This window comes from Lampetra fluviatilis, chromosome 13 (assembly GCF_964198595.1).
Source record: "Lampetra fluviatilis chromosome 13, kcLamFluv1.1, whole genome shotgun sequence".
Lineage (NCBI taxonomy): Eukaryota > Metazoa > Chordata > Hyperoartia > Petromyzontiformes > Petromyzontidae > Lampetra > Lampetra fluviatilis.
The window spans coordinates 3,220,778-3,235,468 of record NC_136287.1 but is presented as its reverse complement, the minus strand read 5'-3'; the positions used below and the strand labels follow the sequence as shown (position 1 = coordinate 3,235,468).

Here is a 14,691-nt window from a genome sequence, read left to right as displayed (position 1 = left end):
ACAGTGTGAGAAGTCTGGTCAAATAACTGCCGTGACCGACACAGCATGGGGACACTTTCAACCAGCAGTGGATTTAAAAAATACTTATAGTATTTATAAATGTAGTGTTATTATTGATATTTGGTTCTTTCGGTAAAGCCACGTAGATTGAAAAAATATCACGACGTTTCGATTGCAACACAAGCAATCGGCATCACCTATCTACGTGGCTTTACCGAAAGAACCAAAGACGATGCATTTCTGCAGCCACGAAAGCTTTAAGTCGTTATTATTGTTGTTGTAGCACTTGGGTGACACTGTGGCTCCTGAATGTGACTTTAGAGACTTTTTCAGGAACGATGCTTCAAACTTGTATCAGAACATGCAGAATAATTACTTGTCTACAAAATGAGAGCCATCAGCTTTCCGGCTTGCATCTTCCTTGAAACTACTTGAGATCCTTTTGAAACTATATGAGATCCTATTGAAACTTCTTGAGATATGATTGGAACTCAATTAAATTCCAGATCCCAAAGTATTTTTGCAAAGCAGACCTGGAATTGTGAGGGAGACCAGACAACGTGGGTACTGCAAGCTCCAACCATGTCTGTCCAGTGCTCGCACAGCTCCATTGGCTTCCGGTTGCCGAATGAATACATTATAAGGTCACGCTCATTACACGCAAAGTGCTTGCCACAAATGAACCACAGTACCTTGCTGATCTCATCAAGGAGCATAAACCATCATGTGGACTCCGGTCATCCTCGCAGCGGCTTTTGGAAAGCAATCGAACAAAGACGGTCACTGAATCGCGTGCTTTTAGATGTGCTTCTGCGGCCGTCTGGAACCCTCTTCCAATATTAGGAAGCCACTGGAGCAATGCACTTTTAACTGTAGATTGAAAACTCTTTTCTTTCATACTGCTTTTTGTGTTTAGATTGTTGTCCTTCCCTCGCACCTCAGATTAACACGATTGGCTATGTACGCTGCGAAAGAATCTCAACATACATGTTTGGCAATAAGACCCACGGGAGCATCATTCCATCTGCATTCCCCATTGTGCCGACCCTTCTTGCCTTCGGTCTCTCCGATGGCGCAGGCCGATGGAGGAGATGGTGAAGCTGGTGCTGAGCCGCCCGTGCCACCGGGAGGACCACTTCACCACGAGCATCCTGCGCCACTGGGCCGTCAAACATGAGGAGATCCTCGCGGAGCATGTCAAGTCGCTGCTCATCAAGAACAACACTCCGCCACGCAAACGGCAGAGGTGAGACCACCTCGATAGCCAATCCGCGCCGTTGTGCCAGGCATGCCCTGTTGGCTTTTGCACTTGCCGGCATGGTGAATTCGAGATGGTCAGCCTGGAAAGAAAGTTTCAAGCAGCCCCTAAAAATCCCAACTAATATTGAAAAAAAGTACGAGGCCCAAGCACAAACATACATTTAAAGCTTCTAGGCACAACGGAGCTGATCCCAGAAACTCAAACTGTGCGTGCTCAATAGCTGTGACACGGTGAGTAAGAGTCACATGGTCAACCCAATAATTTAAACGAGGGGCAGCATTTTCTTCCCCGATGTGAGGTGAGGCTCCTGTTCTGCGGGTCGCCGTTCTCGCACCAGAATGAGGTGTACGCGGAGGGTTACGCTCGCTTGTGGAGGTGTAATGATTCAAGCCCTGACCGTACCCCGCAAATTAAATTAATTGTCTCAATTCCAAAATCAATAAGTCTAACAAACATGATTCAACACAACTGGCATGAGTAAAAACGACGATCGATCCATCGACACACTATTACATCTCGACTCAGTTTTGTTGTTGTTTTGTTGTTGATGTAATGCCGTTGTTGACGCCGTATTCTTCTATCGTGCTGCGATGTGATAGTTTGCGCAGCTCGAGCAGCAAGCTGACGCAGCTGACTGTGGAACAGATGCTCGAACACCTCGACAACTTGCGACTCGTCTGCAGCCCCCGGCAAACCTGTGAGCCTCCCAGAGCTGTATAGTCATGATGATAATAAGAAAATCGAAACCCATTCTCTTTCGTTCTTTCGGTAAAGTCACGTAGGTATAAAATCATATAAATTAAATCACGACGTTTCGGGCGCAGCACAAGCGTCCGTCATCAGGTGGGACAACCACAGCAAGAAACAATTGCTGAAGTGGGCAAAAGGGCTGCCGTGACAAGAGGCTATATAGGTAAGAGAGGGGGGAGGAACAAGGGAGGAGAGATAGAGAGGGGGGGGGTGTGGAGCAGGGGAAGTGGAGCGCTGCTAGAGGGATTAGAAGACGAGCAAGGCAAAATGCCAGGAGGGGGGGGATGTGGGCGGGGCTGGGAGTGGGAGGCTGAAGAAACTGGAGATGCGGATATGAAGGCAACACCATAAAGCAGTTAAGGTTTTACCTGGTTAATAACATCCTTCCAATGATTGCTCAATTTGTATCCATCTTCTCGGTTGAAGTTATGTCTATATTTATATATCTGGATGGCTTCATGAACAAACCTTTGATAGTAGCACGAAGATTTGCAGAGTACCTTGGTCTCGTAAAAAACAATATCATGAGAGCCCACAGCGTTATAGCAATGGTTAGCCATGGCGGAGGTATTGGTTCTGCCGTGTTTCAGATCTGACTTGTGTTCGCGAACACGGTCCGAGATATGTCGTTTCATTTCCCCCAATGTAACAGCCACCACAGGTGGAACTTAGTTTGTAGACTCCAGGATATTGCATGTCAGGAATGACATCCTTCACAGATGGGATTAGATCACGGATTTTGTGTACTGTACTGAATCGGACCTGGATCTTGTGTTTGTGTAAGATATTTGTTTGTTTTATACCTACATGACTTTACCGAAAGAACCAAAGAGTATGGATTCCTGCAGTCACGAAAACCCTCAAATCTAGATCAAAGCCCATTATTTACCCAAAAAAAGGCTCACAATCTAAAGGCTCTTTTCACAAGGGCCCTTTATTGAGATGTTTTACTATGAATGAGTGTATGTGGGGCACGTTGGAGGAAAGCAAGGTGCCTCGACTAAGCCCATGGTTTTAAGGGTGTTACATTCGGAGCTTTGCACAGATGGATTCCAAGCTCCATGGCTGTTTTGCGATCTGGCCACAATCGCAGCGCAGACCTGCAAGACGTGGTATTCCCAGGCAGTCTCCCATCCAAGTACTAACCCAGCTCAACTCTGCTTAGCTCAAAGATTTCATCAGATTGGGTATGTTCAGGGTGATTTATTAGGATGCATACAAAATGAAGTATGTATATTGATCTTTCGCACCGTGCATAGCCATTTGTGCTAATTGGAGGTGTGGGAGAAGGACAACAGACGAAACACAAAAGTAGTTCTAAAGAAATGAGTTTTCAATCTAGATTTAAATGTGCATAGCTCTAGTGCCTTCCTAATTTCAGAAGGAAGAGCATTCCAGACGGGCACAAAAGCGCATCTGAAAGCGTGCAATGTGTTTCTGTTCGATGGCTTGCCAAAAGCAGCTGCGAGGATGACCGGAGTTTGTGTTACGGTTTATGCTCCTTGACGAGATTAGCAAGGTATTGTGGTTCATTTGTGGCAAGCACTTTGTGTGGAATAAGTGCCTTGCAGCACATTGAGACGAATATCACCGAGTAACACAGAGTCAAAGATCACACTGTAGGATGATAGGTGATGCTTGTTTATTGGGTTATATATACATTCATCTGGAATCTACAAAGCAATCATTTCCCCCGACTGTGAAAAATTGGCAGGACCCTCTTCACAAAAAGAATATTCATTAGATTCTGTGAAGATTTCCTGGGTGAACAAACATAGTAATCATCGTCATTGAATTCTAAGCACCACCTTCATCGTGACCAAGCATGGGGTGGCTGTGGTGATGGAGCTTTTACAAAAATCAATCAAACACGGGTATCCTGTAAATCATCCTATTTAGCTTATGGCTGAGTGAAAATCTCAATTCTAAAAATGTTCGCCCAATAATTAAAGAGGTGTATAAATGAATACATTGAACAAAAAATTATCTACATGGTGATCAGAATTACCATTTCCAAATGTTAGACCAGTAAATCCATTTCCGGCGCTGTTAAACTGGCGTTTCATAATTTTCCATTCGGTTTAATACACGCCTGTGATAAGTTGTACTTGATGATATGTTCGTAATGTGGCGGCTGCATGTAGAAGCAGGTGTGCGAGTCCACACGAGACCCTAAGTCTCTTTTGCATGGGGAGACCTGGGACCGAATCTCCCCACCAGAGCGCCGGCCGGCGACGTCAGAAGCCTCATTTTGGCTGCTCACATTCGCTTTGTCCCCTGGATGCCAGAAAGCATCCACAAAACCTCGTCCCCCCGAGTCTGTGAGCCGTTTAGAGCTTAGCCAGTCGGTGTTATTAATTTATTTATTCCCCTCACACTCCCTACCCCCCCCACCCCGTGCCGCTCAGTTTTCGCACAGACGCCGATTCTGCAAGCCTTGCAGCACGTTCAGGCGAGCTGCGACGAAGGGCAGAAATCAAGGTGAAACGCAACACCGGCGTGTTTGCTCCACTGTGATTTGTGCCGTATAGTACAATGATGTTTGGACTTGTTTAGGGTCTTAAATGGGACCAACTGTCAACATGCATTAGCAGTGCAGGTGGACAGCCAAGGAGGGCCAAGTGAGGGTTGGCAGAGGGTTGGGTGTGATGAGAGAAGCAGCTCTTCAGATGCAGAGGAGGAGGAAGAGAAGAGGATGGTTTTGAGCCTGGATTAAGAGGGAGGAGAGTCGGTGGTGATGACGATCAGGGGGAGGGAGTCCCAGACATTAGGCACAGCATAGGAGAACAAGAGACCAACCGTTATTTATGCAATAATGAGTGTGCTTACAGAGAGTTGTATTACAGAGGCTGACAACATCCATGTTCACTGAAATTCATATTGCATTGATCTTGAGGTTCATTGTGCAAATGTACATCGTTCAATTAATTAATCGTTCATGTTAAAATTATCCGTTGGTTAATCCAAGCAACTCGTTAATGCAAGTACAGATTCATCACACAATGTGGAACCGATGTGTCGTCGATATAATCAGGAAGAGGAGGTTGCGATAGTTCTGTCACGTGTGCAGAATGGAGGAGAGGGGCCGGGTGACAGAGATGGGTGTTAGAGTGGTGCTCAGAGAGTAGCAAGAAAGGGGAAGACCAATGAGGGAGCCTTAAAGGTCAGGTGGCAGGAAATGGTAGCAAGGTTTGGTGGCATTGGCCACGATGACCTTTTGACCTTGACCGTGAATATTAATGTTATGTTTATTTGCTCTGGACTTTGGGACTGCGGGCGGGATGTTCGCGTCAGGTTCAGCGATCTGTTCGCGCTTGCCGAGGACTTTGAGGATTCGTCAAAACCCACGAGAAATCGACGGAAGGGGGCGGCCGCCACAAGCCCCCGCAGCAAGAAGGCTCCGCCCCCCGCCAGCAATGAGGAGGAGTCGTCTGGCAGCAGCCAATCGGTGAGCGACAGCTCCTGCATTTAACCAAAGGTTATTTTACCTTGCGCGAGGGCCCACTGTTTTCCCAGCGCATCACTTGACTTTTACCGTCGGTCGTTGCGATTGCTATCGTTGACATTCGTGGGTGTTATATTAATTGTACATTAACACGTAGGCTTTCGCGACCAATATTATCCATAATAGAGGTTTTTTTTAGGGTTAGATCGCATAAATATAAATGTGTCGTTAAACCCACTACTACCCGACACAGGAGGATTTCTCCACAAATGTGGCTGTCGCCTTATGATGCTAGTTGTAATTTCAGGCGAAACGCCATACTCAAATTGTAAATGTGCGTTTCCTCTCCAACACACCGATGTGCTGTACTCGTAACAAATTGGTATGTTTTGTTTCGGTGACAAACCTTACTAATTGTCTGTGTCGGGTGGTGGTGGTTATAACGATACATTTATTTTTACGCGATGTAATCCTAAAGAAAAACTTGTATCGCCTTGTGTGAGTCCACTGCTGGATGAGGACTTCTTAATGTTTTGTGGGTTTTTTGGAGGTTAAATCTTGACTTAAAGCTTTCGTGACAGCAGGAATTCATATTCTTTGGGTCTTTCGGTAAAGCCACGTAGATAGAAAAATAATAAAATTATCACGACGTTTCGATCGTAACACAAGCAATCGTCATCAGGTGACGATTGTGGAGGTTATTTCACCTTACGATGGAGATGTGGCGTTACGGCGACCCTATCGTAAGTCGAAAATATCGTAAGTCGAAGATGGCCTAGCCTACCCAGGAGTCTTAAAGAATGGTGATAATTTAGCAAAACAGAGCAATTTACAGTACCCTACTGTATAAACTATATACTCTATGTTTTTATTAATTACAATACTGTATTGCACAGTAAAATTTAAAGTAAAAAAAACAAGGTAAATTCTTAGCCTACCTATATGAACTGCAATAATATAAAGTTTTTTTAGGAAACAATCCTATCTGCTATAAAAACTTTTAACATGCGTTGAACGTATCATATCGTGGTAACCTTAAAATGAAATCGCTAAAGCTACGTATCATACATGCATTGAACGTATCGTAACGTATCATATTGTACTGTACTCACCAAGATTCTGTCCGTCTTCTGCATAATTGAACGATGTTAGGTTGTTGATGACAATTTTGTCATATCGCTGTCGCCATCGTAAGATCGAAATATCGTAAGTCGGACCATCGTAACTCGGGGACTACCTGTACTTCATGATCAGATTGAGGATGGATTGTTGCAATGCAGGACCTTGAGAGGTGACAGCGGCTCGGGGAGGTCTTCATCCAGCAATAGATGGGTCTTGACTGATGATGTTAAAGGGGAAAGTGCTGAATGAGTGCCTTCCCGTCAAGCTCATATGGCACGACTTAACCCAAAAGAAACCAATTATGAATCATAATATTGATCGTAAAAATCTGCTTGTAAAATTTAAGTGTCATAGTTTACGTAATTGCGTTTATATCATTGTTGTGGTTTTGACTTGCAGGAGGAGGAAGACACGAAACCCAAAACTCACAAGAGGAAAAGGAAACCTTCAGCCATGGGATCGGACAGTGACTGAGCCGTGTCGCGGGCCTTGTGTTGAAACGTGCTCCTACCGCACGACAGATCCAAACACTTTGCAGTACGGTGATGAGAAGAGATTGACAGTTTCACTCCCACACAGCGTAGCGAGTCACCGGATTCTTTCTGCTCACGCCCCTGATGCAAAGGACTTTGGACGGCAGCTGCGGCTCTGTCCTATGTCTTAGTACTCAAACGTAGAATGGAAGCGTTTGAAGAGAGAAAGAAAAAAAAAACAATTATGGAAGTCGGCTTGAATTTGTGCGATCACATTTTGGTCAGTTTTGAATTGCATTTCAACAAACGCTCAACTAACCGGCTGCGTTCGTCATCATGACACGGCAAATTTCAGTAAATCAAGATTGTTTTGTAACTTTGATGTTTTTCTTACCACCTATATTCTTTGAATGCTCCACGCTTGGGTGGAAGCCTCAGTCTCAGATTCACAACATTTTGCCCCAATCCTTATAAAAGCAGAGGCCTCGACTTAGGTTGAAAAATCCATCCCTCGGCCCGGAACCAGCGCTGCTTGTGAACGAGTCGTGGAATGCTCCTCCAAACAATACCGTGGATGCATGATACTCAGCCCTGGATTCCAAGGCCAATAAAAAGTCGACGGATAATGCGATGAAGGCATAGGTTCACGGCAAGCTCCAAGAATCCATTTGAGAACTCGCGCCTGGCAAAATACGGTAGCAATAAATAATTACCTCACGAGGCGAGCAGCAAAGGTGGCCTCAGTGAAGATGCTGTTGAACACGTTCAAACACGTTACTTCCCCCTATGGCACTTGTCCTTTTATCGCTACCCTTTCAGATGGGCCGCGCACTAATGATCAAAATGATGACATTCCAAAGTGCTGCGTGCAACTCTTTCAGGGATTTTTAACATTCTTACTTGTCTTCTATAAAAAAAATGAATCGATAGATCTGCAGTTCTTGAACGTGTATGTTACCCAATTTAAACTATGTCCAGCGTCTCTTTTTGACGGCAGAACGGTGGGTATTGGTAATTAAAATAGCTGTGCTATATATGGATAGAGACAAACGAAATGTCACTCGAAATGTGGACAACATTTAAGTAGTGGAAATTGTTCTGTGAAAAAAGTCACAATTCCAGACTCGATTATAAACGTGCAGCCTTGAATGCAAAATAAATGAGACAGTTAACATGTTGTTTTATTTTAATTAATGCATCTAAAAGTGGTAGCGTGAAAGGCACACGTGTATATACAAATCGTGTTTTTAACTTGGTGCGCTGCTGATGACAAAAGTAAAAATACAGATGTGTATACAACAATCATGACTTACTTTTAGCCAACTCAGTTCTGTTTTCTAAAGTGGTCAGTGTTGACAACAGGGTTTTAAAGTAAATGTCACATTAACATTCTACAGAATAGCGTCCGTTATTGTAAAGCATGCAAATTTGTACAAATCTGAAGTAAGTTTGAATCAAATATTTGGGAAAAGTTCTGAGCAGCTTCTTGTTAAGACGTTTAAATCGAGTGCCACTGTAAGGGAACATTTCGTTATTTCTTTTAAAAGTTTTTGTTTGTTCTTTTGGAAGTTCTAACATTTAAATGAAGGTTCTGAGAAGCCCATTCCCTCATGGCCACCAGACGGCAGTTAAGACCCCACACAGCCCACGAAAGCACCACGCGCAGTGCTTGGGCACTGGTTACAGACCGTGAACCAACCCGCTGTACCCTCATACGTTCACCCAACCACATACGCAGCTCACATTCGCGCAGTAAACACTTAGGGCCGCCACTACGGATTGTTGACGAAATGGCGACAAACAAATTGCATTTGCGATTTTTACCTCGTTGATAACCGAGATGTTGACATTCTTTGGTCAAAATTGGACAAAAATTCGGCGAAGTGCATTTAGCTCTTAACCTCGCTTTTCGGCAGTTGTGCAAACCACACGCGGAATGGTAAAAGTGACGGAAGATAAAATGCATCAGGATGGAGGTGTGGTTTGGTAAATAATGTGGTAGACCCGCAATGAAGCACACTGCTCGGCCACGCGACTCACGCACTGGTCAGTAGAGCGGTGCAGTGATGGGAGTCGGGCTGCTATCACCCACCCCCTGGGTGTTCATCAAAGAGCCGATTCCGTTGCCGCTGGAGATGCACCGCTGTAATTGCCCTTGGCTGTACCATGACAGCCTTAATTTGTTCAGTCGGAATCCACCGTTGAAGCGAAGTATTGCTCCCATTGGTCACTCGTTTAGACAACAGCACTGATTTCGGCACCTTTTCAGCGCCACAGCTGCGCCACACAGAAAGGCCACCATATACGCGGTGACTCATCCCATTGTAACCCGTTTTTTGTTTCCCCGAGCTAAACTCGCAGTGGGTGGGGAAAACCGCCTTTAAACTCCTTCGATAGCGGTATGGCGATGAGAAAGAAACATTTCAATCACTGAACATCCATCCATCAAATGAAAGCTGTCTAGCGAGCACTAGCAACAAACCAACTGGTCCATGGTACGTAGTTGCCCCGCCTCCAGGTGAGGTTATGCCCTCTCAAGGAAACCTTCGGCGGGTGTTTTGCTGCTGCTAATTTTTTGGTGTATCGCTACGTTTGGTTTCTCGAGCCGTTACGCGCGACGGTTGAACATCTTTCAACGAGGGGAGCGTGGCGACTGTCAAGATGTCAAAATAGGACTGTGAAGGCAGGCAGGCAGGCAGGAGGAGACTGAAGTACTGTAGCCCGCGACTTGTGCCGTCAACCTCAACGGTCGGTGCCTCCAGAGGCCTTTGTAAAGCAGGTGTGTTTCGGAATCTGCGGTCGCGCACAGGTGTATTATAGTTTTTATTATTATTGTATGGAAGTTGGTGCACGGCAGGTGAAGGGGTCGGTGGGGGGGGGGCTACCAGGTATGCTGTATATTGCTGACGTAGGCTTTAAAAAAAAACAAAAAGGAAAATGTATATTTTACACAACCAGGGAATGAAACGTTTAAAAAGTGGCTTGCAAACAAATTTCTGGATGTGTCTTTTTTCCGTACTGTGCACATGTTACATGTTATGTACATGTTAGAATACATTGAGAGCCACATTTGTAACATAACGAAAAAACAATACAACGTTGTCAATACCCGCTTGTGTTATGGTGATTTTTGTTCGCGTTGTGGGTGTCATTTTGTCCATGTTTGTTCGCCTATTGCAACTATTCTCAACATACAACTCTCACGCACCTGCATATGGAGATTTAGGTTTTTTTTGGTTCAGCAAAAAGATTGCCCCCTTTTTTGGGAATTTACGGGCAGGTTGTGACTACTCGAGACAATTCCTCGTAACAGTAACGTGGAATTTGCACCACTCACAGTGGAAGTGAGCAAAGCCTCCTGATACACCTTTCAAGGCACTCGACCAGTACCAGGTGAAGGATTCACCGTTTCGCGTACGGTCTATCTCGTCCTACCGATTTAAGCAGTAAGGCTGCCGCCAATACACCTTCCCATCTCTCTCTCTGCGCGCAAATAAAATATAAAAGTATATTTACACATACCATCGGCCACGGACATTGACTCGCAGAAGGCCGTCTGGCCGATGGAATGTGTAAAAAAGCTCAAACGACTTGCATTTATTATCTGGAGAGAGAGAGAGAGACGTGAAGGAGAAAGGCGTATTGTTTGCGTATTTATCTTGTTAACGTATATTGACCTGGAAGTAGATGAGGATAAAATGTATTAAATATAGAAGTGAACAAGTAGAAGGTTGGATAATGACGAAAATAAGGTATTTATGCAGCAGTGAATATATATACAATAGATGATGGTGGTAAGTGGTTGAGATGATCAGAATATGTCTTTATACTGGAGGAATCTGATGAGCTATGAAGCTCATTCGACAGGTAAACAGGCAAATAATTGCCGTGCTTCGTGGTGTTATTATCATAATCATCATCAACATCGTCGTCGTGATTGTTGTTGAGGGGCATTGGCTGGTTGGCTGATGGTCAAGAGGGCGGGAGGAAGCGCCGAGTGGAGTGAGTGAGAGCTTGCAGCTATATAAGTAGCAGCCGTCACACCTCGCTCGCTCCTCATTGCGCTGAGACAGAGCGCTGGGGCGTCACGCTGCAGGGAACCCGCGTCAGAAGAAAAGGGATACAGAAGAGAGAGAGGGGGGAGGGGGGTGGAAAGTTGAACGATAAAAAGAGACGGTAAAAATATATATAAGACTAAAACTCATCGTCATCATCCCAAACCCCCATGGTACCATCGCAGCATCGACGCGCCTCCTGGCGAGAGGCAGCCAACGCGGCAGTCATGTGGAACATGATGAGATCTCTCAAGCCTCCGGGCAAGACCTCGGATGAGAAGACATCTCTGCAGCAGCAGCAACAGCAGGGCAAGGAAGCGGCAGCTTTCGGCATGGTGGTCACTCCGGGCAGAATCCCACAGTTTATCATCCCCTCGCTGGAGGTGATGCTGGTGGCGCCTCCGCCCGCAACTGCAGCCGGACGCGACGACGCGACGTTGGGGGTGCCCTCGCTGAGCCGCACCCTCAGCCAATCTGACCCCGTGATGAGGAGGAGGCACGGGGTCAAGACGGCGTCAGGGAGCTCGACGGGAGACCTCCTGGACACCAGCGACCCTCTCATGCGGGCTGCCATGTCGCTGCCGCACCTGCCCAAGAGCACGACCCCCTACGGGTTCCCCACGGTGACGGAGAGTCCTCACACGCGCAGGAAGGAGTCCCTCTACTTCGAGAGCGACCACGAGGAGCAAGGCGACGCCTGCCAGATGGTGGGCGGTGAAGCTGCCGGGACCTGTGGTGGTACTGGAGGAGCTGTAGGAGGAGGAGGTTTGCCGTTGTACCGAAGTCGATCGAATCCCGTGCCTGGCCAGGCGCGCTGCGGTGCTGCACTGGCTGTCGATTTTGAGCTGGTCGCCAGCCGTGCCATCTCCTGGGAGACCATCCCGGCGCTCACAGTGACTCCGCCAGACGATGGGTTCTTCAAGAAGCCAAAGACGAGGTTCAGGGGCCTCATCAGGAAACACTTGCCCAGCATTAAACGCATGAAACCAGGCGGCGGCGGCGGCAGCAGCGGCACGAAGAATAAAGAGGCGAGCCAAGAGCCAGGGGACAGTCGGGGAAGGGAATAATCAGTCACCTACGCCGTTTGTGTTTGAAGAAGGAAAATTTTAATTATAATTTCTGCACTCGGCCACTGTGGTTGCAAGTGTATTAAATCAAGGTTTTGTAAACGCATCGTCAGCATCACCATCCTTATCATTTTCTTACCGTGTTATTTATTTTATTTACTGCTTGCTTTTCTTATGGTATTTTTTGCGCGCTTGCAATTCACTCGGTGTTCGCCGCCGATGTCTTGACGGGTTTCTCTTTTCATTCCTGTTGCTGCTCTACGACTCCCCCACCCCCCGTACCGTTCCCGTTCCGCTGTATTGTGCACCGATGCCTACTTTATTGAGAGCGATATTGCCACGTAAAATAAAGATTGAATGATCATTATCATCTTCGTCACCATCATTATCGTCATGTTCCTCATCATCAGCTTATGATTATTAATTCTCATCTTCATCTTTGTCATTATCTTCCCCGTTATCTTTCATCTTCATCATGCTCATCACCGCCATCGTGTGCCTCATCATCATCATCCCTATAATCTAAATCATCATCATCATCTTCCTCATCATAATTTTTCTTCCCAATGTCGCCAATAGTCATGCACACACTCACATTATACACACACACTGCACATTATTAATAGACATACACGTGTACAGACACACGCATTCGGGGGACACTGGAATGAAATGCGTCAACTTTGTGTTTGAAAAAAATAAAATCGAATTATGCGTTATGCAGTTGGGTATTGAGTTTGTGGTAGATGCATGTTTACATTACGCATTGCACGCATCTGATGATTGACAAACACACGTCACGTGATGTTGGGAGGGCTGAGTGAGTGGGAAATCTGCGTGCGTCCAGCATGACGTTAATGATCATGAGACCGAGGTTTTCTTACGTGGAGCTATTGGTGATTAATCATCAGGCACGTGCAGCGTGTTCACACTTGATTTGAACTGAGACTGATTACCACACAAATGCGAACCGCGATTGATTACGAGGGATTGGAGATTAGTAAATATAATGTTCGGTAACGGAACATTTAATTAACTTATTTATCGGGGAAAGCTTCAAAGAGTCTCAAGATATTTTGCAGGGGGCAGCTGCATTAGGATGTCAATTCTCTTATCCTGTAGCTTTTGCGCTTGAGAGGAAACCGGGGCGTCTGAATAAACCCCACGACGACCAGGAGACAATGATACAAGCTACAGACCATCCGTACGGATGGATCTCTCATTCAGAAAAAAAATTCCTACGACCCAAATCACTATCAATGTGCCCGATCTCAGACTCCCAAGCAGGAGATAAGAGTGGTCAATATTCGGATGGGCGACCACCTGGCTTGCGAGGTGTTGTAGGCGTGGGATCGCATGGTGCCTAAGGAGATGGCAGTACAGCCAGGGTCATATTACTGGTAGGAACCACCTGGTTCCACCAGCCCACAGGGGATTATTGTGTCCGTTCGTCCGTCCGTCGTGCATCCAAAAATGGGAGGGGTCGGGCTGGGTGGAGAGGGGAGGGTGCGGAGGGGCTGGGTGGGGAGGGTGGGGAGGGGCTGGGTGGGGAGGGTGGGGAGGGTGAGGCTGGGTGGGGGGTGGGAGGGGTGGGGCTGGGTGGGGAGGGGCTGGTCACCCCGTGGTGCCCTTATAAAACTCAACGTTCAACCTACTCACGCCGCCGTTGACCCTGGCCATTGACCGAGCAACCCAACGTTCCTACCAGCTCCCTCCGCAGGAATGTGTTTAACAGACCCTGCAAAGGTGAACGTGTACTGTAATTGCCACCCGGGACAGAACAAAACCCCTCCCCTATCAATCCTCTCTTCCCTTACAGCAATTAACAAAGGCGGTTAATGCTCATGTTGTTGATTTTGTTTATATTACTCAAATGTAAACGATAACGTGAATACACAATGATACTTTTCTTAATTGAGAATGTAATGCCTTCTGTATTCCATGTCCCTGCCGTTCCCTCCTCACTCCATAAGCACAGCAGTGGATCGTTGAATCCATCAGTTGCGACTGATTTCCCTTTGCGTGGATTTTCTCTGGGTACTCCGATTTCCATCCAAATTGTCCAAATATCCAAACGCACGACTCGACTGAAAAGAGAGTGTTCAGCCTCGATGTGGCTTTCTCGGGTAAATGTATACATTATTATAAAAAGTGTACAGTACTTTGTTTTTGTTAATCATGTTAAGTATGACATTTGTTTTCATGCGGCCCGGAACATCATTTTCTATAATGGATTTTCGAAAATGTCAAAGGCATCTGTTGTTCCTGTTGCGAGTATTTTGTTATTAAACTTAATGTGGATAATCGCTCGTGCAGCATCAACATCAACAACAACGTTTCATTTTCACCATCAAAGGATTTTCGCTCCAACCCCGAACCCAAGAATGAAGACTGCAATCTATCACATAATACAATCTTATCACTCTATTGATCATTACCACTGCTATAGATGCTGCCGTGGGTTAATGGTTAGCTATAGTCGACTTGCAGACGACACCCCTTCGATCTCCCAGCGCGG

The 14,691-nt window shown here is 46.1% G+C and overlaps 2 protein-coding genes across 8 annotated transcripts in view; both read left to right on the top strand.

Annotated features, from left to right (window-relative positions):
• Nucleotides 1-10,184, top strand: part of INTS3 (integrator complex subunit 3) — a 39,732-nt gene extending 29,548 nt beyond the window's left edge. For 4 of the 7 annotated variants that reach the window (XM_078862041.1, XM_078862044.1, XM_078862039.1 and 1 more), the window contains exons 26-30: nt 1,079-1,246; nt 1,861-1,958; nt 4,420-4,493; nt 5,289-5,459; nt 6,978-10,184. In XM_078862041.1, coding sequence (XP_078718167.1) covers nt 1,079-1,246; nt 1,861-1,958; nt 4,420-4,493; nt 5,289-5,459; nt 6,978-7,052 — 586 coding nt within the window. In that variant the 3' untranslated portion in view covers nt 7,053-10,184. The remainder of the gene's footprint in view (nt 1-1,078; nt 1,247-1,860; nt 1,959-4,419; nt 4,494-5,288; nt 5,460-6,977) is intronic. The other 3 variants (XM_078862046.1, XM_078862042.1, XM_078862040.1) reach the window with 1 other exon arrangement.
• Nucleotides 10,185-11,221: 1,037 nt separating this feature from the next.
• On the top strand, nt 11,222-12,679 carry LOC144935301 (uncharacterized). Its single transcript, XM_078861863.1, has one exon. It carries the CDS (start codon nt 11,277-11,279, stop codon nt 12,171-12,173), a length of 897 nt encoding a protein of 298 aa, XP_078717989.1. The 5' UTR covers nt 11,222-11,276; the 3' UTR covers nt 12,174-12,679.
• The last annotated feature ends 2,012 nt before the right edge of the window (nt 12,680-14,691 follow it).